This window comes from Rhinolophus sinicus, linkage group LG11, assembly GCF_036562045.2.
Source record: "Rhinolophus sinicus isolate RSC01 linkage group LG11, ASM3656204v1, whole genome shotgun sequence".
In the NCBI taxonomy this organism is placed as follows: Eukaryota; Metazoa; Chordata; class Mammalia; order Chiroptera; family Rhinolophidae; genus Rhinolophus; species Rhinolophus sinicus.
Genome location: NC_133760.1, coordinates 52,471,417 through 52,494,356, shown reverse-complemented (window position 1 = coordinate 52,494,356; position 22,940 = coordinate 52,471,417). Strand labels below are relative to the sequence as shown.

The 22,940-nt window shown below is 49.0% G+C and overlaps 1 protein-coding gene across 3 annotated transcripts in view; it reads left to right on the top strand.

The window, feature by feature from the left end:
• DPP6 (dipeptidyl peptidase like 6) overlaps positions 1–22,940 on the top strand; it is a 571,444-nt gene that overhangs the window by 110,214 nt on the left and 438,290 nt on the right. The window contains exon 1 of one of the 3 annotated variants that reach the window (XM_074315064.1): positions 6,894–6,986. The exons of the other annotated variants lie outside the window; for them this stretch is intronic. Coding sequence (XP_074171165.1) covers positions 6,909–6,986 — 78 coding nt within the window. The 5' untranslated portion in view covers positions 6,894–6,908. Of the gene's footprint in view, positions 1–6,893; positions 6,987–22,940 lie in introns of those variants that run through there. 3 annotated transcript variants of the gene reach the window in all.

Genomic DNA, 22,940 nt, shown 5'->3' with positions numbered 1-22,940 from the left:
GAAAGGGGATGCACGCTGTTCTCTGCATCTGTCCCTTCCCTGCCCAGAGCACCTGGGCAGCCACCGTGTGCATAGCTGGTGGCTGATGTGTTTCCTGTACCAGCACCCATCCCACAAAAGGGGTGCACGTAGCTGGGGAGAAAAGAAACCAGACAGCACCCATCTCCCCGAAAGCCTGTTTAAAGGTCACCCAGATGGGTCTTCGTAAAACGTTATGTAAAAGAGCCTGAGTGTGTGACTGTCTGAAAGGGAAACGCTGGGAAGGGCAGTGGGAACGCTGAGCGGCAACCCTCCCATCGGACCCGGTGTGGACGCCAGCCCCGCGCAGTCGTTTTCTGTTTTGTTTTGGATTCACTGGTTCGTGTTAGGTCCTTATGCTACTTGAGTTTTCTCTACGGGATTTGACACTAACGACCACTCGTCCCTGTTGGAGGTTTGGTCTTCCCTTTGTTACCGTGATAACACCTGCTCTTGCGTTTTCTGGAAACCCACCCAGTTCCGTCCTTTTTGCCTCCGGACTCTTCCTCTGCCTGGACTCTCAGCAGTGGTGTTTCTGGCCATCCTGTCCTCGGTCCCGTTCGTTACCTGACGTCACTGTGCTTTCTGTTTACTCCTATGGTCTCATATTCCACAACCATCACACCATGGGTTCAATCCCAACCCGTCTGGAAGCTTGATTTTTATTTTGCCACTTCCACACAAACGTTTCCAAATGGAGCACTGAGGAGGCCTCGTGCTCAACACATCAGAAAGGAAACACACCCACTGCCCCTGGAAACTTTCTCTCCTTCCTATTTTTCCTACCTCGGTTAATGGTACCACCATATATACCCCCAAAGGAACAATCTAGAAACCCGAGAATCAGCTTCCATCCCTGATAAGCATAGCATGTTACGTCATTTAGCTCTCGGTTTCCCTTCAGGAGATTTCCTGGCATTTTGAACCCCAGTTGTTGCTAGGAGCCACTGACGATGGGCCAGGGCTCTGCCCAGGAGCGTGTGACGTCAGTGTGACAGGCCAGCAGCCCACAGTCAGCGGGTACAGCAATCCTCTGCCCGAAATTGCCTGGAGCTCCTTGCAGTGAGGGGCGGGTTTTGGCGTCACAGCCCCATCTTTTCTGTGACGTAAAGAAAATAACGTGTAGTCTGTCTAGCCACGTCGTCCTGCACACGACCACTGACGGAGTACTTGGAAGGTGGACCTACGTGTGCAGATCCAATAGCCTGCAAGGAAGCAGGCACACTGAGCTTGACCTGCCTGGGATGTCTCAGGCCTGGGTGACCTCTGCTGCCTTCTAGCGAGGCCACAGCCTTTTCTCCCCGGGGCCGAGCACGAAGGCTTGTGGGACCACAGCGATGGGCCACAGCTTCGACTGGGTGTGTCCCCGGTCAGCCCCTCGCACCTTTCCTCATAGGCTCTCCCCGGACTGGGGGTAATTCAGTGGGGGAGCTGCCGTAGGCAGGCGTCTTCATAGTGGACCGGGAAGGGGTCTGTCACGTTTATCCTATGGAAGCGTGACCATCGGGCTGAGTACTTTCAAAGATTCAGTTCCTAGAGAAGGAACTATTGTAACTCGTCTGTTTCCTCCTTGGTGACCCCCCTCTGGCCCCCAAAAGGGGTTTGGGCTAAGTGGCTTCCAAGACTCCTTTGGGTTTCAGAATCTACAGCACCCACCCTGGTTCAGAATCATAAATGTGTGGGAGTGTGTAAATGTGTAAGAGCAAGGGTGGACTAGAACACACACACGCGCACACACACGCGCACACACACTCTAACACATTTAAGTGAGAGAACATTCTTCCCCTCCCCCTCTCTCTTAAGCCTCTCCTCAGGCCTCTAAGGCTCACTTCCCAAGCACTCTGCCCTGAGGGTCAGCTGCAAGGAGCCCCAACGTGAAGTCCTTCCTTGAGCCTTTAGTTTCATTTCCGGGGCCGTTAGCTCACACTTGAAGTCAAGGCTCCGGTGGCCAGAGGGACCGTGGTCTGCAGCGCTGGCTGTGGGCCGCTGTGCTCTCGGCTCCCTGTCGGCAGGCGAGGAGGGCGCCCAGGGCCGCAGACCAGGCTGAGCCTCTGCAGGGCTCAGCTACGCTGTCACAAGCACTCCGATCGCTGGGGATGCAGCTTAGCCATTCTCAGGCGTGTACATGCCGGGGCTCACATTTGGGTGAATACAGCTGAACCCCATCTCAGGGGATTCGGTTTGTTCAGTGCTCCTGTTTGTGTAGCAAACACGTGGTACCTGCCATGTGCCAGCCACAGCGGAGATGGGAGGACCCGCGAGGACCAGTCCAGGCCCACAGTGAGAAGGGTAAAGTGGACTGGAGAATCCAGGTCCCTATCCAAACTAAGAAAACCTAGTGGAAGAAATGTCAGATGTCAAAAGCAACAAGGCTTCTTAGCCTTGCAAAGAATTATTTCACTTACAAGAAGAGTCATCTGGGACACCACCCTTAGGCACAAATTTTGAGGCTAGATCACTGGAAATAGGACAAAAAAAGCCCCACAAAATGCCTGGGAACTTGAACCTATAGAGACTTTTTAGACTGTCTGTTAGAGAAATTTTACTTTACCAAAAGGTTATCTTTCAGGAAAATGGGAATCATTTTGCCCAGAGGCCCTTGTGAGTTCAGAGCAAAGTCTTGTTGTTATGGGTCTGCAGGGAATTGAGGCAGCTTGAACGAAAAGAGAAAATAGGGTACATTTTCCAAAAAATACCGCGATGACAGTTCTTTTTCTTTACTTGGCAAAGTAAGTCATACCTATAATTTCCCTGTGAGGCCTTGGTCAAGATAAGAGATTTCCTATAACTTTGGCTGAACCTCAAAACAGTGCAAACAGGACACAGAAATCAGAATAGTGATTTTCTTTATGTCTTCATTGCAGATCCTTGAAAAGATAATAAAAGCATCATAGCACAGAAATGAAAAGTGGAGGTTTTGAAGTCAAAATACCTGCGATCAAATAATGGCTCTATATCTCACTCGGTGTGTGATCTGAAGCAACTTACTCCACCTCCCTTAGCCTCAGTTTTCTCATCTGTAAAGTGGGGACAATGACAGAATCTACTTCACAGAGTTGTTACGAGAACCAACCAAGTTAATTATTGGAACACCCTTTACCAGGTGCTCAGCACATGGAAATTTCCCAGAAATTTCAGTGACTGTTGTTGTTTTGATTTTTATAATCATGATGACCTACAACGTGCAAGGTGTTGGGAGGGCCTTGAACTTGGGAAGGCATGGAGGCGGGTGTGCTGCAGACACGACCCAAAGTCAGTGTTTGTGAAAGAAAGAGAAGCTGCCATGAAGTCGGGGAGGAGACTGTAGAAGATGTAGGACCTTTAGAGCCTGGCAGCGTCGCCTGGTGCTAAATAGTGAGGCGTCGGGGCCGCTGTATTGATTCTCTTGGGGACATTTCTCTAAAACACAATAATGAGGAAACCAAATCTAACCAACAACACCATCCAAAACCGGTTCGTTCCACATTGCCAAGCGCCAGCCGAGGCTGAAAGTAAGGTTTCCCTCAGTGTGCCAGGAGGATTCTCTCTTCAGGGACTCAGACGTTTAAACACTAATCATAGAAAATGAATTTTGTTAAAAAAAAAAAAAAAAAGCAAGAACTTCAACTTTAGTCGAAATATGTCAGCGAAATAATTTCACAGTGAAAGTAAAAGGTCTGATGTTTAACCAGGTTGGGAGGACAAGAAATTATTTTCAAGGGAAGCAAAAAAATAAAATTGTTATAGCATTTAGCATTTTCAAAAGCTCAGCTGCGAGGAGGTTATAATGAGGGATGAAGGAACATTGCACACAGGGGAGAGACATAACACAGCAAGAGGGGCCCACAGGGACCCCAGTGCTGGACACAGAAATGAAATGTTAGGCCAGGCGTGCTCTTGAGGGTCATCGAGAGATGGAAGGGACATCGGGCTGCGAGCTGGCTCCCTCTGTCAGCTGCTCCGTCTCTGCTGCTCTCGCCAGGCCGACCCCTGACCTGCCCCCTCCCTACCATTGCCAACCCAAGCTTGGTGGCGTCTGGTTCTTTTTCATGTCACCAATGGGTCTTACATACATAAATCTTGGACTTTCCTTTCTTCCATCCCCTGTCTTCTATTGTCCTCGGCCCGATACAGTGGCATGTGCTCCAATGGTACCGTCGCACTCTCGCCACAGAACCGACCATGCCACACGTTCATGCGAGGGATGCTGGGAAATGCAGTCCTGGGCTGGCGGGCGCAGAGTCACGCAAGGGGGCACGTGCTTGTGGTTGATAGTCACACCTCCGCCGCGATTGGGACGGTTCTTCTACTCTGTCACGTGTTGCCACAGCTCCCATGCACATCCATCGCTAGGTTATCAGCTCCTTGGGATACGTGCTGAGGCTTCTTTATTGTTGCTTCCCCAAGACTCAGATTCATTTCTCACACATGTTTTACACACACACATACACACACACACGCATGCATGTACTTTGCAGATGCAATTTTGGTCAACACGAGGTCTCTGACTATCATTTAACATACAAAATACATAATACACACAAATACAAAATTCATGTCAATCAACCCTTTATGTCATCAGTAAGGCTTGTGGTCACCACGGGCTATGACTCGCTAAGTTTTGGGGGGGTCAGAAGTTATACACGGGTTCTGACTCGTGGGAGGTCAGTGCCCCCAGTCTCTGTGTTGTTCACGGATCAACTGTATAACTTCTTTTCAAAAGAAAACACACACTCAATATGTTGTTTAAAAACTCTCTCTAGAGAGCGGTCGGGGGAGAAACATCCCTTTGGTCCCAGGGGTTGCACAGTCTGGTGTCTGGACTATGTTCCTTCTTCTGAAATCCAAGCCCCGTCCTTCTCGTTCTCAGGCCCCATTGGAATCAGAAAACACACATCCATTTGTCCCTCTGTAAAGATGACTTCATGTAAAAAACGGTTTTGGGGCTCCTTCCACGTGATCGTGTCTTCCTCAGAAAGTCTCACTGCCTTTGCTCTGTTTGTCTAAGTAGAGAAATAGGTTGTCTTACTGACTTTTTCAAGGCTTGTTCTGAACGCCTTCCAAGGTCTGTTCATCTCATTTCTGCACGCCCCGCACTGGACACGATAGTTTTAATTAAGATGTGATCCAGCCAGGAGTGTGCTTAGATGTGCAGATCTGAAAAAGTGCCCTGAAGAAAAGATTGGGCAAATAGGAAGAACTGAACCCCCTTGTCTCAGGACACACTTGAAAGGACTCCTGGTCCAGAGCAGGGGCGGGAAAACCCCAGGGGTCACGCGGGGACTCGGTGGAGGCTCTGCAAGGTCGATGAGATGCCAGGACTCAGTCCAGCTTTGAGCAAGACTCACTGGTGAGCTTGTCCTTTAAAGTCCTGCACGTTCTCGATTTTTCAGGCATAAATGAATTTATCCTAAAACTTTCATAGATGATTTCAATTTCAGCAAGGGATGCCACCGACTTCCTTTGAGGAAAACTCGGGAAGCAGTTTGTAAATTCTAAGGGCAGGAGGCATTCGTACTCCATATATCTCCTCATATAACCCCTCGCACAGAGATGGGCTCCTAAGTGGGTGCTCAAAAAGTTAAAGCCAAATCATTTCATTTCAATGAAGCTTTAGGAAAAAGAAGGAAACAAAGACGTGTGTAAAATGAGTTTGTTGTGCCGTCACGTTATCCCAGATTAAGGCTTGCTTGGTTCGGTTTGACTTTTTTATTTGTTTGGATGTTATTTGCTGTTTGGTAAAAATCGTAGTGCACCAAGATGTAAGATGTCATACCTTTGCATTGCATGGTGTCGCCCCTGTTGATTTATTTATGATCAGGAAACCCTCAGTGACAAGAAGCAGATTGAAATACAAATTGTTGTTGTTTTTGGACGCAGTCGGTGCCTAGCTGCTCAACCCAGGAAGACGCTGGTGTGGTTACTGCGGCTCAAAGGCCTTTTCATTTCGTGGCCTCACTCGCTGTCAGTCTCCCTTTGTGCACTGAGCAGGTTTGAAAAGTCACCCCAATGTAGGTCTGTTTCCCATAGTGTCAGAACAGAGCTCCTGGATGCTCACCCCCCTCCTAGGGGAGATGAGAGAGATTTTCCGTCCAGTCTGCTGAGAAGTGCCCTCTTGGAATGGCCATAGAACTAACAGACCTGGGAAGGGATGACGTCGGACCAGCATTTCTTTTTGCCCTTGGAAAACTAAACTAAGTGTCGGTCCCATCCCCTTCATGTTGGGCCTCAGTGCTTGGTCTCCTCACCCAGGAGCAGTGACACTGGACCGGGGGCAGCGGCCAGGTGAGTGTTGGTGGCCCTGAGCGCCACCCTGCCTTCCCAGGGTGAGTGGCCATCCCAGGTCCAGGGGTGAGGCGTGAGCCCAGACGACACACAAAGGTTTCTACATGTGCGTCTCCTTGGCACCGCTGATTTGTTGTCTGATTTAAATGTGCACCGTGCGGGTGTGTTAGCGTGGCATAGAGAAACGGGGTCCGCCTTCAGGGCAGGGGGCTGCTGTCCTTGTGAGGAGCAGGCGGCAGCACGTGGGTGGTGCCCTGTCACCAGCCAGCGTGGAACTGGTCAGGGCTCGGAGGGGAGTCGCGGGAAGGGGAGGACAGGGTGCCAGCTGGAGCTAAACGGGGGCACCAGGGCCTGAACCCCGGAAGCCAGCCCAGAAGACACAGGGAGGAGCCCCCGGGCAAGGGTGGGTTTGCTCCATGAGCTGCCCGCAGGGGGGTGGTTGGCTCCCCCTTTCCTGCCCTTGAGGAGGTGGGCGGGAAGGCACGGGAGGTAATGCATCAAGCAGGCTGACAAGAAGCTGGCGGCTTCGGCTCCGCTTCCCGGCCAGCAGGGCTGGCAGTGCTGGAGTGGGACACGGGGAGAAGCGCCTGGGACCTGGGTGCCGGCGAGCGAGGCCAGTGGCCGGCATGGCCGCCATGTCCCTCCTGATCGCAGCCCATCCGAAGGTGGAGACCACGGTGTCCTGGGGGGTCCCTGGCGTGCTGGTAAGGGGTGTGTTGGCGGCTGTGTGTGTGAAAGCGAACAGGCCGTGATGGCTTTACCTCTATGCTGTGGAGTGCGGATTAAGTCTTCAATCCCGTTTTTCTTTAAATCGTCCAAGTTCTGATCTCACCAGCCGTTTTCCAAACTTGAATGTCACCCAGTCTGCGGAGGAAGCAAAGAGGAGAGGGGTGAGGGAGGGAAGTCTTTCCCAGTCCCCCAGCTGAGGGGACATGGGGACGCCTGGGGCGGCCCTGAGAAGAAGCAGAGCCTGAGCTCAGGCCCTGCTCGTTTGCTGGTGGGGATGGTCAGGCTGGGGCAGGGGGCAGGGGAGTGCTTCCTAGAGAACCAGGGAAATGAGAAACGGTGGAGACGCCAGCAGTCCCTCAGAGGAGTGAATGAACCCCCAAAGTGCCGTTTCTGTGAACTCTGGATTGCTATGGAGATTGCATTGTTTTCCTGAGACGTGAAAATGAGGAGTCAGCGAAAGGTGTGAGAGTGTGACGCATGGGCGCCAAGCGGGGGCGTGGGTGCAGTGACGGAGATGGATTATTCATTTCATTAAACAGGGATTTCTTTGCACAGAAAAGCTCCATTAGCGTTTTGACCCAGCAGGGGAATCGATGTGTGTTTCCCGAGATAAGCCCCTCCCGTCCCCTCACAGTGACCAGCACCCAGTAAGGGTGGGGCTGGATGGTGCTTCGGGGGTCCCAGCATTGTCACCAATGTGAGTGTGACAGGATGAGTGTGCGGTGTGAGAACATGTGCGCAGTGTGTGAGTGAGAAGGGTGTACGTGTGCGAGTGGCTGTGCACTCGCGTTTGTAAGTGTGAGACCATGTGTGCATGTGTGAGACTGCGTGTGAGGGTGTGTGAATGTGTGTGAGCAAGGCTACGTGTGAGAGCACATGTGAGTGTGTGACTGTGAGCGTGTGTACGTGAGGGTGTGAGTGGCTGAGTGCGTCTCTTACCTGCGCTCAGGGAAGCACCTCTCTGCACACCTGCAGCCAGGCCTTCCGAGGTGCGGCTGCGACTACTCGAGTGGCCATTGGCTAAGTGTGTTGTCCCATCGGTTTCCTTCTGTGGGAGACTCGAAGAAACTTGTGTCAGAGCAGCTGGGCCAGTGATCTAACATTACACACTTAGGCTCTGTCTGCAGTGTTAGGTCTGGAAGGAGCCTCAGGAATGCAGCTCTGTCCTTTTACAGGTGGAGGTGAGTGGTCTCTCTCGGTTGAGTGATGATAAAATCTAACTGGGCCGCATGTATCACTAACCCATTTCAGTGTGTTTCGCTATCACGTGCTGCCTCTTCCCTAAAAAGACTCAAAGGAAGAGAGTTACAGTGAGGGAATAAAAAAGTGTGACGCTGTTTTTAGGAAGGTGGACCGTCTCTCTCCTCATATCCTGTAACAGCAACTTCTCCGCCCGTGGCGCTCACACCGTCAGTTTTCAGTGAAACATCACGTAATATTCATGGAATAGTGGGGTGTGCGTCCGGGCACTACGCTGAAGATACCTAGGGGCTAATTCTTAAATCATTTTCATATCTAATATTAAATGTATTGTTAGCTACTCCGGCCATAGCTGAGATAAATGTCGCACCGTGGAGAGTGGCGTCTAGAGAACCATCCGTCTGCTAGAGCGACGGCAGGTTTAGGCTTGTGTGGAACGTAGGGCTCATGCGATACGGCTGTTTCTTTAGTGATTCCCAAACATCTGCAAGAAGTCGCCTGTAAGCCAGGGGTCTCAACTCACTTTTCTGGTGTTTTGTTTCTTTTTATTAAATGCTCTGTCCTCAAATTCTTATTCTATGGGAATTCTGATTAGTTGGGAAGTCATTTTTTCTAATTGAAATACAACTCGAAAGTAATATTGCCTTTGGGTATGAAATCCTTCCGTAGTGCCTGTGAAAAAATTAAACTGTCCTGTGCACAGATGTGCCTGCTGAGATGCCTAGCGGTGTCTGGAAGATGCTCGGAGGCTCTTCACTGGCCCCAGGCAGGCATCCAGCATCCGTCAGGGGGTGTGGGATCCAGCATTAGGGCTCTCTGTTTACTTTGCATCTGCCTTTTTCCTGAGAGTTTCAGAAGCTTCCAAAATACACGTCCTTTAGTTTGTAGGTAATCAATGGCAGCAGTCCTCGCGGCAGCAGAGCCAGTGGCGTGTTTGAGGGCAGGTACCGGACATCAGCCACAGGTCGAGCGCCGAGCTTTCTCAGAGCAAGGCGAGGAGGGAAAGCCACGGGCAGGCCGTCCGCAGAAGTCAGCAGGTGGAACAGCGCAGCTGTTCCCTGGGCAGGCGCTGCTGGTGGAACCCAGGGGGGATTTCTCTCCAGGTTCTTTAAGACGGACTGAAGGCAGATGCAGTGGGACCCAGGGTTTACTGGCTGCCGTGCTTGATAACATTCCTCAAAAAAAAAATATAAAAAAAATACAGCTTTCCTTAGAAAGTGCCATCCACATATATTGACATATGGTAATTAAATGTAATTCAGAAAAGGTCACTCTTAGCGGGAATAAACGCACCCGGTGGGAGGTGGGGGTGCCTTCCCTTCCCTCTTAGTCCCACGTACCTTCACGTCCCAGATGAAGCACCATTTCCTCCAAGGAGCCTTCTCTGAGGGACTCAGGCCACATTGGTCACAGTCTTTCCAAACCTGTGGCATTTACTGACCTTCCATTTACTTCACAGTGAGGCAGCGTTGCCACATGGCTCCAGGTCTGTGTGTCGAGTGGGCAATGTCCCTCACGGGCTGGGATGGCAGCATATGCTGTTGTAAAGCCAGTGTCTGGTTCGTGTCCTGGCACACAGTAGGCCCTCGGTTCTGTTGCCGTCGATGGGTTAACGTGAAGCTGGAGCCGCAGGTGGCACTGGAGACCACAGCCTCGAGCTTCCAGGGACGCTCTGTGCCGACATGTCATGGAGACACGAGAATTAATGCCATATTGAAGAGCAACAAGTGTCTGTTTTCGTTTCATTTGGTATTGGTTTGAAGAGATAAATGATTTAGGGTAAAAACAGTAGTGTTCTGTGTTTGGACATTTTAAAAACGATGATTTCTTCCGTGTTCTCATTAGGTAACCATTTCCTCCCGTTTTAGAAAGACCTGGAGGAAGAGAGAACATAGAAATTCATACTCACCCTTCAAGGCTCAGTCTGCAGTCTTTTCCTCCTGAAAACCTCGAGCCACCCCAATACACACATGGCTGCCTTGGTCCCAGACACGCCTGTGTGACGTGGCTTCAGCCCTGAGGATTAATTGAAATGAGCCTTCTTCTTGTGTTTTATCAATGTTTTATAACTACAGTATATGAGAAATGGTTTGGGGGTGGGGTGGGGCGGGGGGAACAGACCAGAAACACACACACACACACTAGAATGTGTATTTTTTTTTTCCCTTCAGACTCATTGCTTTGGTAGTTGTCTCATGTGATTTCCTTTGAAGCCTTTGAAATGACTTTTAGGTTTTCAAGTTTTTAAATCACCCCAACGGATAACTTTTGCAAACAATCTACACACAACACAAAGTCATTCAGTGCCACGAATTCCAAATAAAACAAATATTCAAAATGGATGATAATGTGATATGAGGTCTGGTTTCCAAAAAACAGTTGCCCTAAAAGTCAGGAACCTGGTTGTGTCTGTTTCCTAAACGTGGGGCCTGTTTTGGAATTACCCACAGAGCGAATGTGCCCTCACCATGGCAGGGACACAGAAGTAAATGAGAAGGCAGCGTCCTCTTTGAAGTAAACATGGGTACCCCTCTCTCTCAGGACAGGGTGTCCATTCAGCCACACCGAGGCTCCGGTCGGAAGCCTGAATGCTGCGTCTCTTGCTGGATTGTCCTGCAGCCCCAGTGCTGACCTCCAGCAGCTCTCCTCATATGGAAACCTTGGCTGGGCCGTCCAGGGTAGAACTGAAGGGAACTGTCACCATGGGATGAAGTCCCTGCACCAGACGTCACAGTAGCCCCACTCCTGAGACTCACCTGCATTTTGGGGTGCTCAGAACCACCCCTGTCTCCCAGCTGGACCTGGGACCGCTGCTCCGTCTCTAACTGTCCTGCCCAAGGGTTAACTCCTGACATGTTTACCCGAACGCCTCAGAGATGGGAGCCTCGTTTCTTTTTAGGATATATTTTCCCGTGATCGCTGGTAATGAGTGAATCATATGCCATTTATAAGTCAGTTTCATGTATCACATTTTAGTGAGCAGATCCTCTGAGTGAGGCGTGCACCTGGGGGTCAGCTCGGGCTTGTTTCCAGGCCTCCAGCTTGCTCACCTCTAATAGGCTTTCTCAGAATGAACACACACACACACACACACACACACACACACGCCTGTTTTATATTCAAACAAGCTGGTCATGCTTATGTACATACAGCGTTTCCCTTATCTTAGGTCCCACAAAAATGAAGGCAGCTGACAATCGGATCAGGCAAATGCATTTATCAAACATTCAGCCACAATGAGTCCCCGGACATCCAGACCACGCAGAGCTGTCCAGAGGTTGGGGACATACCTTGTACAAAAGAGACCACATGTCTGCATTCATGCCACTTGCATTTTCATGAGAGAAGACAAAATGAAACACTTGTCAGTTGATGACAAGTGCAAAGGAGAAAAATAAAGGAAGGGACATGGCGTGATGGGGAAAGTTTATTTCAGAAAGAAAGCGACTCGTGAGAGAGAGCTGCGTGAGGAGAGGGAAGGAGCCATGAGGATATCTCAGGGAAGAGGGCAGCATTCCTTATCATGTCTCCGCCGAGTTCTGCCCTGCCCTGGGTCCCAGCACGTGACAGTGAGACCGAGAACAGGTCACTAGTCCAAGTTCAGCTTCACAAAGACATATCTCTAGGTAGGAGAGGAAAAAAGAGAGAAAGAAAATTTCAGACATCAACTGTGCAGAGAACCTGCCAAAACATGTAACAAAATGTGTAATAAACTAGCTGAAAGAGAAGTTCTTGAATATTTTATATTTGATTTCATGCTATAAGAATGCAGTGATACAGTAAATATTTTCTCTGAGTTCGCAGCAACCATCGACATCATTTATAAAGTTAGGTAATGTATCAATCCAGAGCATACCCTTAGGTTATAAGAAAAAAATGTCAGGGAACTGTCATCCCAAATGCTTAAGTGCAGCTGATACCCTGGTTTCAAAACTCAGAAAAACTTTGGCCGTCTGCTTCTACCACCTTATCCTAGACCTTAGTCTCCAGGGAGGATGACCGAGAAACTGGTCATGGGTCTAAGAGAGAACATTGCAGAAAACCGACTAAGAAACTCACGTGCCGTGAGATGGGAAGTGATTCTGTTATTCTTCTTAATACAGTTTATAGTTTTAAAGACCTTCTCTGGCCCGTTCTCCTGGAAATTCAATGTTCCCGTGACTTACATTGTCCTATTAAAGCATTCGTAACAAGTGATGTCTGTAGAACTGTCTGTCCTTTCTCTTAGACTGGGTGCCGTGCGTCCACCTTTCTCTGGGCCTGAGCCGCATGGCTTCAGGCCGGAGCAGTGACCGGCTCAGTGTCAAGGCTTTGGGCTCATGAGGGAAGTGATGGAGGCAGTGACCTTGGGCTGCAGCTCACTGAGCGAGTGCACGACAGGGGCCGGAAAAGAGTTTGTGCCGCTTTTGGTTGTAGTTCACTCCCGAGGCCCCCTGCACCGTGTGCAAATACAATTGGTCCTGCAGCCGGGGCCGGACCTGATAGGAGACTGCTGACTTCTCAGGGAGACTGGCCTCGGGTCTGGTTCATTCACTCTGCTGTTTCCCTCGCTTGGCTCCCGGGCGCTCAGTGACTCCTGGCTTCTCTAAACCCATGTACCATGCACTGTTTCAGCCTGTCGGTTCTCTCCGTGACTGTTTCCTGGGTGCCCTTTATGGCCCATGTAATGGAAACACTCATAATTGAGGGCAGTGAACTCTGTAAAGAGGCCTTTTCATCGTGGAATTCTACCCTTTTTAATAGTAGTCTTTCGTTTCAGTCTGGCTGGAGAAAGAAGATTAAAACACAGTTTTAAAAAAAGCTTCTCAAAGGTGGAAAATTTATTTGCAGATCGTTGCGGAAATCCGTGTTAGTAACTTTGCTGTGTAATGTTTACAAATGTACTGTGCGCGTAGCATGTGTGGCGTACGTGGATGGGGACGTGAGTAGGTTCTGGGAGCGATAGTGTTTTCTTTGAGCACAGAAATATCTTGCATTTGTCAGACCAGTGGGGGAAATTACTAAAGGACCTAAACATTGTTGCACTGGGACAAAATACTTTGCCATTTTCATTTCAATCCAGATGCTGACATGCGATTCCCCAAGGAGCAGAAACCCGCCTGTCAACAGGGTTTGGTTTCCTCATTGGCTTATGTTCGTCATGGACCAGGGGCATCTGCAAAGGTTTCAGCCCCCGGTCGGCTGTTGGAGGAGTCAGAGGCTGACCCAAGTCTCTATGTCCCTGATATGCACTTGCTGATACAGAGATGTCGTGGGTGGCAGCCCCTGCCCAGGTCCCCATGTGCTCTCAGGAGAAAGGACGCCCTTACTGACACACACAGCCTGGGACCTGGCATTGGACTTGGCACCAGGCAGGCTCAGTACCGACGTCCCAATTTTTACATCACAAGAACTGCATTTCTTGACCTTGGGAAGCCATTTTGGCTTCAGTGTTCTCATCTTTAAGAAGAAGGGTTTGGAATAACAGAAGAAATAGGAACAATAATTAACATGGCTGGGGCATGTACCAGCTACTGTACTGTTTTAATTCACGCGGTGCAAACAAGTCTGTGACTACGTACTACAGCTAGCTCTCTCTCAGAGATGGAAACCTGAGTGACAGGTCCCAGGTCACACAGCTAGTAGGCCAGGCAGTGAGATGGCGAATGGATGGGTCCAGGTGAATAGTTGGCTTGTGAAATGGAAACTGTCCCTGGAGGGAGCAGTGATGAGGACAGTGAGCATCCCCCACTGGTGGTAGAGGAAGGATGCTGAGCTTAGCCACCAGTGTCCGTCACAGCTGCGTGAGGAAGGACAGACACCACGTGTGCCTTAAAGTGTCACCTCTGCTTTACAGTTTGAGGCCCCTGCAGGCGGCAGGCAGCTGACAACAGACCCAAGCCCAGGGTGACAACTGTACGAGGCTGGGTTTGACTCAGAGATTTGGTAACATGCTCGCAGAGAGAGACACACGTGTGACTAGAAGACTCCACGCCTGCTCGTGTTCCCGTTCTGCCCAAGTCTGTCACTGTGCCGTTCTGCAAATGTCAGGATAGCTTTCCTCATGGCATTTCAGGACCTTGAGTTGCGATTCAAACAGGACATTTAGAGGGGAAGGGGGACAAAAAAAAAGAAGAGGGGGATAAAAAAGAATGAAGAATGATTTTTCTAGACAGGTTTTTCAAGAATGAAGACAAGGGCTCCAGTTAATTTTTGAGACCCCGCCCCCTAAAGGTCAGGTTATAACTGAAGGGAAGGGGAAGGTGGTGCTGATTTTACAGGAACTGCTTTACTCATTTCTGCTCTGTGAGCAGATGTCGTTATCAGTGTGGGTGACCTGTGCAGCCCCATGTGAGCAGTCCAGTGGCTGCAGGACAGCACCCAAAACGCGCTACTTGCGTCCGACAAATCTTCCCTAACGTGTATGTCCCAGACAACAAGCTTGAAACAAACAAAATTAAACCTGTGTGCATACTTCGGGGATCCGAGTTTTGGACAAGGAAGGATGCTTGGAGGGAGGAATCAGCATTACACCAGCCAAGCCACGCTCGGAGTCGATCATCGCTGGGTAGAAGCTAACCTTGTCTGATGTCATCCTGACACGATCTCCTGGGACAATTTGGGGGCTGCCTTTGCTGGGTGTATCAGTTAGCTACACTCCAGCACTCAGTGGGCTTAACACGTCTGCCATTTGGTTGCTAAAATCTTGCTTCCGGGCTTGGCTGGTCTTGGCTGTGTTCTGTCATATGTCAGCTACTTGGCTGGCTTGCTGCTGCACATGTTGTGTCCCCTACTGTAGACTGAGCTTGCTGGGGCGTCTTAGCTGAGGCAGCCCTGCCCCAAGTGTGTCTCCTTCTCTGACTCCTCAGACTAGGAGGAATGGTCTTTGCAGGGCCACGGCAGAAATGCAAGAAGGCAAGTAGACACATGCAAGGTCTCTTGAGGTGTAGACTCAGGACAGACGCACTGTCACGTCGCCATCATTCCATTGCCCCAAGCAAGTCACATAGCAAGGGATGGGGAAGGCGTCCCATCCCTTTGGTGGAAGGAACCGCAATGACATGTGGACTATGGAAAAAAGGAGGCGTGAAGAATGGAGACCATGAGTGCAACTTACCACACTTGGACGGGTCTTGTGAGCTCACGGGTGCTACTAAGAACAGGTCAGATCCTGAGTTTGCCCAGGAAGCTGCTCGGATGGAGGCTATATTGTCATGACTTTTACTCTCACTTTCAGGATTGTTTTCTGTAGATTTGTTGAGGTTTAGCTTTCTGTGTTGCTACAGAAATGTAGTGATGGAACTTTTTTCTGTCTTCAGTTAATAAATCAGCCAGTATCGACGGGGTAGCTACTGGAGGAGAAGCGACCGCTACTTCTTGGTTTGTGGAGACAAAGCATAAGGAGGACTGACATTTCGTGGGCAACCACCTCATGTCAGGAGCTGTGGTACGAACTTTGCAAACTGCAAATTAAATGCGAGAGACATTTTAGTACAGAGATACTATGTGCCTTCTTTTATTGTCCGTTTGGGCATATTCTCCAAGGGTGAAGATTTCTTAAAGCCATCGAGGCTGAAGAAAGGGGACTCAGATGAGGTTTGCAAGAAAGGAGAAACGGGCTCCAGTTCACTTCCAGGGTTTGGGCTTGAGTGCAGAACACCAACATGTGAAAGTTTTCTGTGGCTTTGGTGATGGCTGTTTTTGATACGTGGAAAACAATAACTAGTAGTCCGCCAAAGTCGGACTTCATTTTTAAAGAATGCCTGTGTGCAGAGTTTAAAGGCACAAAGATTGCCTTCAGAAGGCGAGAAGCCATTTTCTCCTTGCTCTGTAAGATTATCTGAATTGTGCCCGTGAGCTTTGGAGGGCTTAAGTGATTGTAGTTTATATGGAGAATTAATTATTAATGCATTAATAAGGCACATTTCTCTTAATAATGCCCTCTGCACCTCTGTCGCCTAGAATAGTTGTTGATGGTTTTAAAGGTCATCATGGTCGGTTATGTTGAAACATATTTCATTTCTTTCTGCCTTTTTCTGTGTGTTCATGGTTTTCAAAATGAGAGTATAATCAGACCTGAAAAAAATATGACTTTACTTCCTGACCTACAAAAAGCAGTGTTAGGCATGACACAGTTCTTACTCTCCAAGTGTCCATGGTGGCAAGTGATGGAAAGAAGTCAAGATCACATGAAAAGGCCATTTTTCAGATTGCACCGTGCAGGTCTTTAATTACAAGTCTTACCCACAGAAAATAACTAATTTGGTTGGACTCTGGTATGACTCTGCTCCGCCCACAGAACGGTCAGATGGTCAGATGAAAGGCAAAATCTTTGGTGGTCGGTCCATGTGGTCAGACCTGGGATCTGGCTTTCAATCCTCTTTAAATGAGAATTGCTCCGGAAGGAAGTATATGAATCATAACATTAATGAATGACTCATCAAGAATTTGGTTTGGGGGCTGGGAGACTCTAGAAATAGGCTTGAGGATGGAACTCAGGGGACAAAGCTGGAAGGGGACATGGCAGGGGGAGCCCAGATGGGGCTGCTGATGCCCAAGAGGCTGGATGTGGTGGGTTGCTGTCCTGCCAAGGATGGTTTTGAGGTGCGAGGTGTGGTCTGCAGCTTCCCTGGAGGGAAGAATGACCAGAGACAAGGGGTGAGCTTTTCCTCAGACTCCCGTGTCACTTCCCACGTCCCCCTCCAGTTGGCCAAGCAGTGTGTGTGTGTGTTTCCCTGTTTGCATTCCAGAGTTCTGGCAAGTGTGGACATATGGCAGGCCCGTGGCCTTGACCATGTGCATCCAACCAGCACTGATGGGCACTGTGCCAGTGAGAAGACTGGTTCCTGCCACATTATGTCAGTGGGGTGGGCAGGCCTGGAGGCTCGCGGGGGCATCTGGGGTGGGGCTGACCCTGGATGGGACATGAGCAGCTGCAGGGCTGGAGGAAGCCAGACTTTAAGGAGGACCTGGCAACTAAAGTCCTGTCTGAAGGGTGAGTGCCAGCGGCTCCCCACCGGTGGGTGTGGTACCATGACAGGGAACACAGCTCTCAGGAGATAGGAGTGTCTGACCATCCTCAGTCCTGTAATAACACACACGTTGTCCAAGGCGAGTAAACAACAGCCAACAGTAGGCTGGCCCCTCAGCTGTTCTCCCTCCATGCTGGGTGCACCCCAATATGTTGGGGTGCAAGGTTTTTATAATATTATATCTAGTCAGAAGCAGAGTCCATCCTACCTGTAGACCTCAGGATGTCTGGGTGTAGTAAGAAGGGAAATTCAGTGGCTGGAAGCAGAAATAGGTTTTCTTCTGGCTCTGTTATCCGTGGTTCTTTCCAGGTTCCCAATGTCCCCAGGCCGTGCTCCAGTGCTAAATTCAGCTGCCTTTGAAATCACAAAAAGGGCTCACCCTGGGCTGTGCTGGGCTCTTCCCAGCAGCCAAGCAGAAGCTTACATAATTCAGCAGCGGGCAGGTCTGCAGCCGCGTGGTCTGGGCGCCCTGTCCTTACCACTCACAGCTGGTGGGACCTTGCCCGAGCTAACCAACCTCTCTGTGCTTTGGTTCCTCGCCACACCTGGAGGCCACACCTCGTACATTGTCCCTGCTAGGACCACCATGAAAATTAAATGTGTTCATCCACGGGATGGCATGTGAGCCTCCAGCTTATGGGAAGCCGTCAGTATGAAGGTCACCCCACGTCCAGCCAGGGACGCCGTCATTTGCCCTGGTTGACGTCTCTGGATATTTGGTGCAGGGATGGCCATGACAGGGACTGGGCCTTTTTAGGAAGGTCACTGCCTCCCTGGAAGGGACCTGAGTCCTGCTGTTTTCAGCCTCATTGCAGCTGTTCCCCTGGAAAGATACTTGACTCTTCCTAAACTACTGGGGGTTTAGGAGGTGACTGCACAGGGTCCTGTCATCCTGTGGGTCACGGAGGCACAGGGCCACCACTGCACCAGCCTGGACCGCTCGGCGCTCCGCCAGGGGCTGTGAGAGGCGCCCCCTGGAGTTGTGAGACGTGGTGACTCAGAGGGAAGGCCACTTAGCATTCGTCTGCTCCCCAAGCTTTTCACCTTCCCACTCAGACTGATGTGTGTTTGGTCTTCTTGAAAAAGAATCCAATATCACATCTTAGGGTGAGACTCTGCCATCTGTGCTTCTCCTTGTTGGAGTGACTTAATAGTTTGGGTGGTGGCTGTCGGCCTCTGCTGTGCTTCCAGGTCCCATGGGGAGCATTGGAAACGTCCCCTGTGAGGGTCCCACTGAGGGCCGATCAGGAGAGGTGCTCCAGTGGGACTTCCAGGAAAACTCAGATATCGATGTTTTAGAAAACTCCTCAGACCAGCAGCCAGGGGAGAATAACCTCTGATCGGTTCTCTTGTGGTTGCTCTCACAACCATGCTGTGAGAGAATGGGGCCGATGTCACCGTCCCCATTGTATAGGCTAGGAAGCCAGTCCCTAGAGGTTAAGAGTTGTCTGAGGTCACCTCATTAGTTCGTGTATTGTTCAGGGTCATTACCGCTCCATGCGTCAGCCAACACTTCCCGAATCTCAATGGCTTATCCGGGAACATGTATGTCTTACCACACAGTTACATGCCAGTGGTGGCTCCCCTGGACACTGTTTGAGGAGGGTCCTGGGGTCTTTCCATCCTTTTGTCCAAACCCCTTTCCTGTCCTCTATAGTCACACATCTCAACATCCTTCATTCCCAGGTATGTGGGCAGAAGATACAGCACAGTCATGCTATGGCCATGTTGCCCTCTCTTCAGTACCCATTCTGCTGGCCTGAGCTCCAGCCTGCAGGCCACCTGGGTGCAAGGGGTTCTGGGAAATGTAGTCTTCTCATGTGTTCAGACATACAGAGTGGTTTCTACAACGATTAACAACCGTGATGCAATGAAATCTAAGAAGTGGGACTCTTCTTTATGTTAGAACTATGTTTCCACTGACATTTTATTTTATCGCCACACTCCAACGAGGTTGTTACTTACCTCCCCATTTTTTTAAGGATGAACAAACAGATTGAGAAAACTTAAGTGACTTGCAAAAGGCCATGCCCCTAAGCAAGGAGGGAGCCAGCTGACTCAGCCTCATCTCCCAGCTCTAAACTGGGGTGCTTTGGCCAGACCACACCTGCTGCCCATGGCACGTGGGGCTAGAAAACAGGCTGGATCTAAACTCAGGTTTCTTCCAGCACATGTGTTGAGCATGCTATCTGCCTATATGGACCGTGGACTCAGGTTTAGAAGTTGCTGGAAGGTTTTCCTGTTACCAAGTAGAAATACGGAACTTCCCTACTCCCTTAAATCTGTTCACCCCTCTCCTGAGGGGCTTCTCTCTAACAGCCTCACAGGACATTCCGTCTTTCCCAGATTGGCGGCTGCAGGAGTTAAGAATATTATTTACAACACACAAGAGTCCTTCTGCGTGTCTCCCTCCCGGAGAAAAATATCCTCCACTGCTGTTTTCTCATGTGAAATTTCCAAACATTCTCACCCCTGCCGTAAATTGATGAGCGAGGAAGTTTTGGAAGCCACTGATCTAGGAAGAGTTTGTCTTCCCATGTTGCATTTCTCCTCACTTCAGCTGCTTCTCCCTGATGGTAGAGTTTGTTCCAGTCGAGCCCAGCAGAAGCCGGTTCCTCTGGGAGCCCAGCGCCCCAGCATTGGTGGGGAGCCACCCACCACCTGACAATAGCATATAAAACTCAGTGCACGAACTTTAAAAACTCAGAAATGATAAAAAAATTTGTATTTGTCTTTTTACTAAGAAAATACTGCCCCAGGGAAGAGATGCCGATTTTACGTATTATCATCTCTACCCAAAGTAGTCTCTCTCGCTTGAGACAAATGTTTTTTTGGAAGCTGCAATTGCTGCGGTGAAGCCAAACCTAGCAAACTAAAAGACAGGTTTTTAAACAAAATGTTATGTTCTAAGAGTGAATCTAAACAAATTGCCAAATGCATTCTTGAGATTATAACAGAAAGCTTAGCCCTGGAAAAGACCTGAATGACCGTCTCACTCATCCTCCATTTCCCAGATGAGGAAACTGAGCTTTGGAGAAGCAAACACATGTCACGTCACAGAACTAGGACGTTGGAGCGCTGGTTTTAATACTCGTGAGCAGTGATAACAAGTTAATGTTCTTGGGATGAAACTGTACAAAGTGATGGAAAAAATATAATAATGGGCAAAACAGCTATTGACAAGGTAGATGTTTTCATCTTCATCTTGCAGGTGGGAAAACTCAGGCTCAGAAACGTTAAGTGGCTTCCTGGTATCATGTGAGGTTAGTACCTGGGCTGGTCCCACCAGACAGCCAATCTCTTTGTTAATTTTATTTCCATTATATGAAGCTGCCTTTTTGTTGTTATTATTATTATTATTATTAAGCAGAAACCTTTCTTTCAAAGAAACCAATGATCAAAAACCTAAATGTAAGAGCTAAAACTACTAAACTCTTAGAAGAAAACATAGTCATATATCTACTATAAAATAGAACCATGTGGAAATTTTTGAATTGAAAAAGACAGTATCTGAAAAGAAAGAAAATCATTAAATATGGCCTTGGATTAGGCAATGATTTCTTAGATGTGACACCAAAAGCACCAATGACAAAGGAAAGAGTAAATTGGACTTGATCAAAATTAAAAACTTTTGTGCATCAGTGAACACCGATAAGGAAGTGAAAAGATGACACTCTGAATGGGAGAAAATGTTTTCACATCATACATCTGACAGAGATGTGTATCTAAGACATATAAAGATGATAATTCAATAGTATAAAGGCAAATGACCCAATTAAAAAGGGGCACATATTATGTACATGTCTTTATTTAAATCATTGAAGAGTTTATGATAGTTCTTGCCTCATTCATCCATCCATCCATCCATCCATCCATCCATCCATCCATCCATCCATCCTCTCAGTCTATTTCAGTAGAATTATTTTCTCCTGGTTATGGCTCGGTTTCCTGGTCCTCTGTGTGTCTGATAACTTTGCTCTTCAGTGTAGCACCTTGTGGATTCTATGCTGTTGAGAATACAAACTTCAAAAATGTCTTGGTAGAGAGTTTGCGTTTTGTTCTGAGAGGCAGTTACTTTCCTGGCTGTTGAGGCTGCTTTCTGGTGTTGTCAGGGCGCGTCTGGGGCCGAGGTCTACTCACCACCCCTATTCCCCGCTGCCCGGCTGACCAGCTCTGCTCCTGCTTCGCCCCTCGTGGGGACACAGCTGCCTGGCGGTATCCACTTCTCTGCTGCAGGTTGGAGAGTGACCCAATGCAGACAGCTGGTGCGATGCCCAGCCCACCTGCTCCTTCCCCTCTCTCAAGGGTCACAACCTTGCTCTGTCTGAAAAACGTCTGTTTTATTATTTTGTCCATTTTGATAACACCTTGTAGTAAGAAGGTGAGTCTGATTGCTCATTGTCCTCAGCAGAACCACAGGTCTCTCCTACCTCATTTTGATTCATTCTGTTTGCGATATACTTAAGTGCTTTGCCGTGTTTAAATTCCTTGATGGGGAGAAGTTCAAGATAAATAATAAAATTAACAAGACTTTTAGTGTAGTATGTATTCCTTAGAGAAACCTCAGGTTTATTTAAACAAATTTAGGTCTTTATATGATTTTAGAAGTCAAAAATTTGGTAAAATCTAATATAGTTAAAACAAGGGGTGTCTATTTGAATGAACCTCACACCATTGTGGTTGAGCAGATGTCATGTTCAGAAAAATCGTATCTTCTGTTATAGCTGTAAAAACACAGAGGTCAGCTTCTCCGTGTAATCGGATCGCAGGGGAAACCACATAGAGCACGTCCTCTGTCTGTAGCTTCTCCTGCGGACGACTCTCTGCTCTTATTGCACTTTTCTGTTTGACTGGCGTGCAATTTGCCCCGCTCCCGCATACATTCATTCTTTTAGAAAATTCTCTAGGACTCTAAAAGAGACAGAATATAAGGTCTCCTCCAAGTCCCTTTCAAATAACCCCACTATCTTTTGGCTTTTAAACAGGAGAAGTCTGAGTTTTAATCTGCTTGTAGTCAAACCAAAGGAAAAGAGATTTGGGGCTGTTTGCTCACCATCTCTCGTTGATCTCCCTTTGGCCATCAAGATGCCTTCAACTTCCCAAGCTCTCTCTGCATGTTTTTCAGGCCAAACGTGCCTCTCAGCCTCAGGTTCTAGGACTGCTAAACTAGTTCCCCCGAGGTGTGAATGACTCAGGCTGACTGTGTGTTTTGGACAGCAGAGCTAAGACGGGGCCCTCGCGCGCTCCATCTCAAAGTGACGAGAACTGTGGGAGTTTCTGAGCACGGGAGGTGTTAGGGGCAGGGACACATGTTTCCCCAGTGTGTGTCTGCCCCTGCCATTTATATAAAGGTTCAATTTTATACTCACTCAACATTGTTTCTTTACCACCGCTCCCCATCTCAGTAACTGGCACCGCCAACCTCCCCGTTGATGCAATCAAAACCCTTGGAGCTCTACTGAGTTCACCTTTTCCATCACACCCCACCTCATTCATTTGGCAGCTCCTGTCAGCCTCATCTTCAGTCCACATCCCCAATCAGTCCACGACACCCCGCTTGCACTGCCACCCTGCCAGTCCCAGCCTCCATCGCCTCTCGGCGGGATCACGGACATCTCTCCCCAAAGGTGCCCCTGCTTCCGTTCTGCCCTCCTGTGATCTGTTCTCTGTGTGGAAGGCAGAGTGACCTGTTAAAATGTAAATCAGGTCAGATCCCTC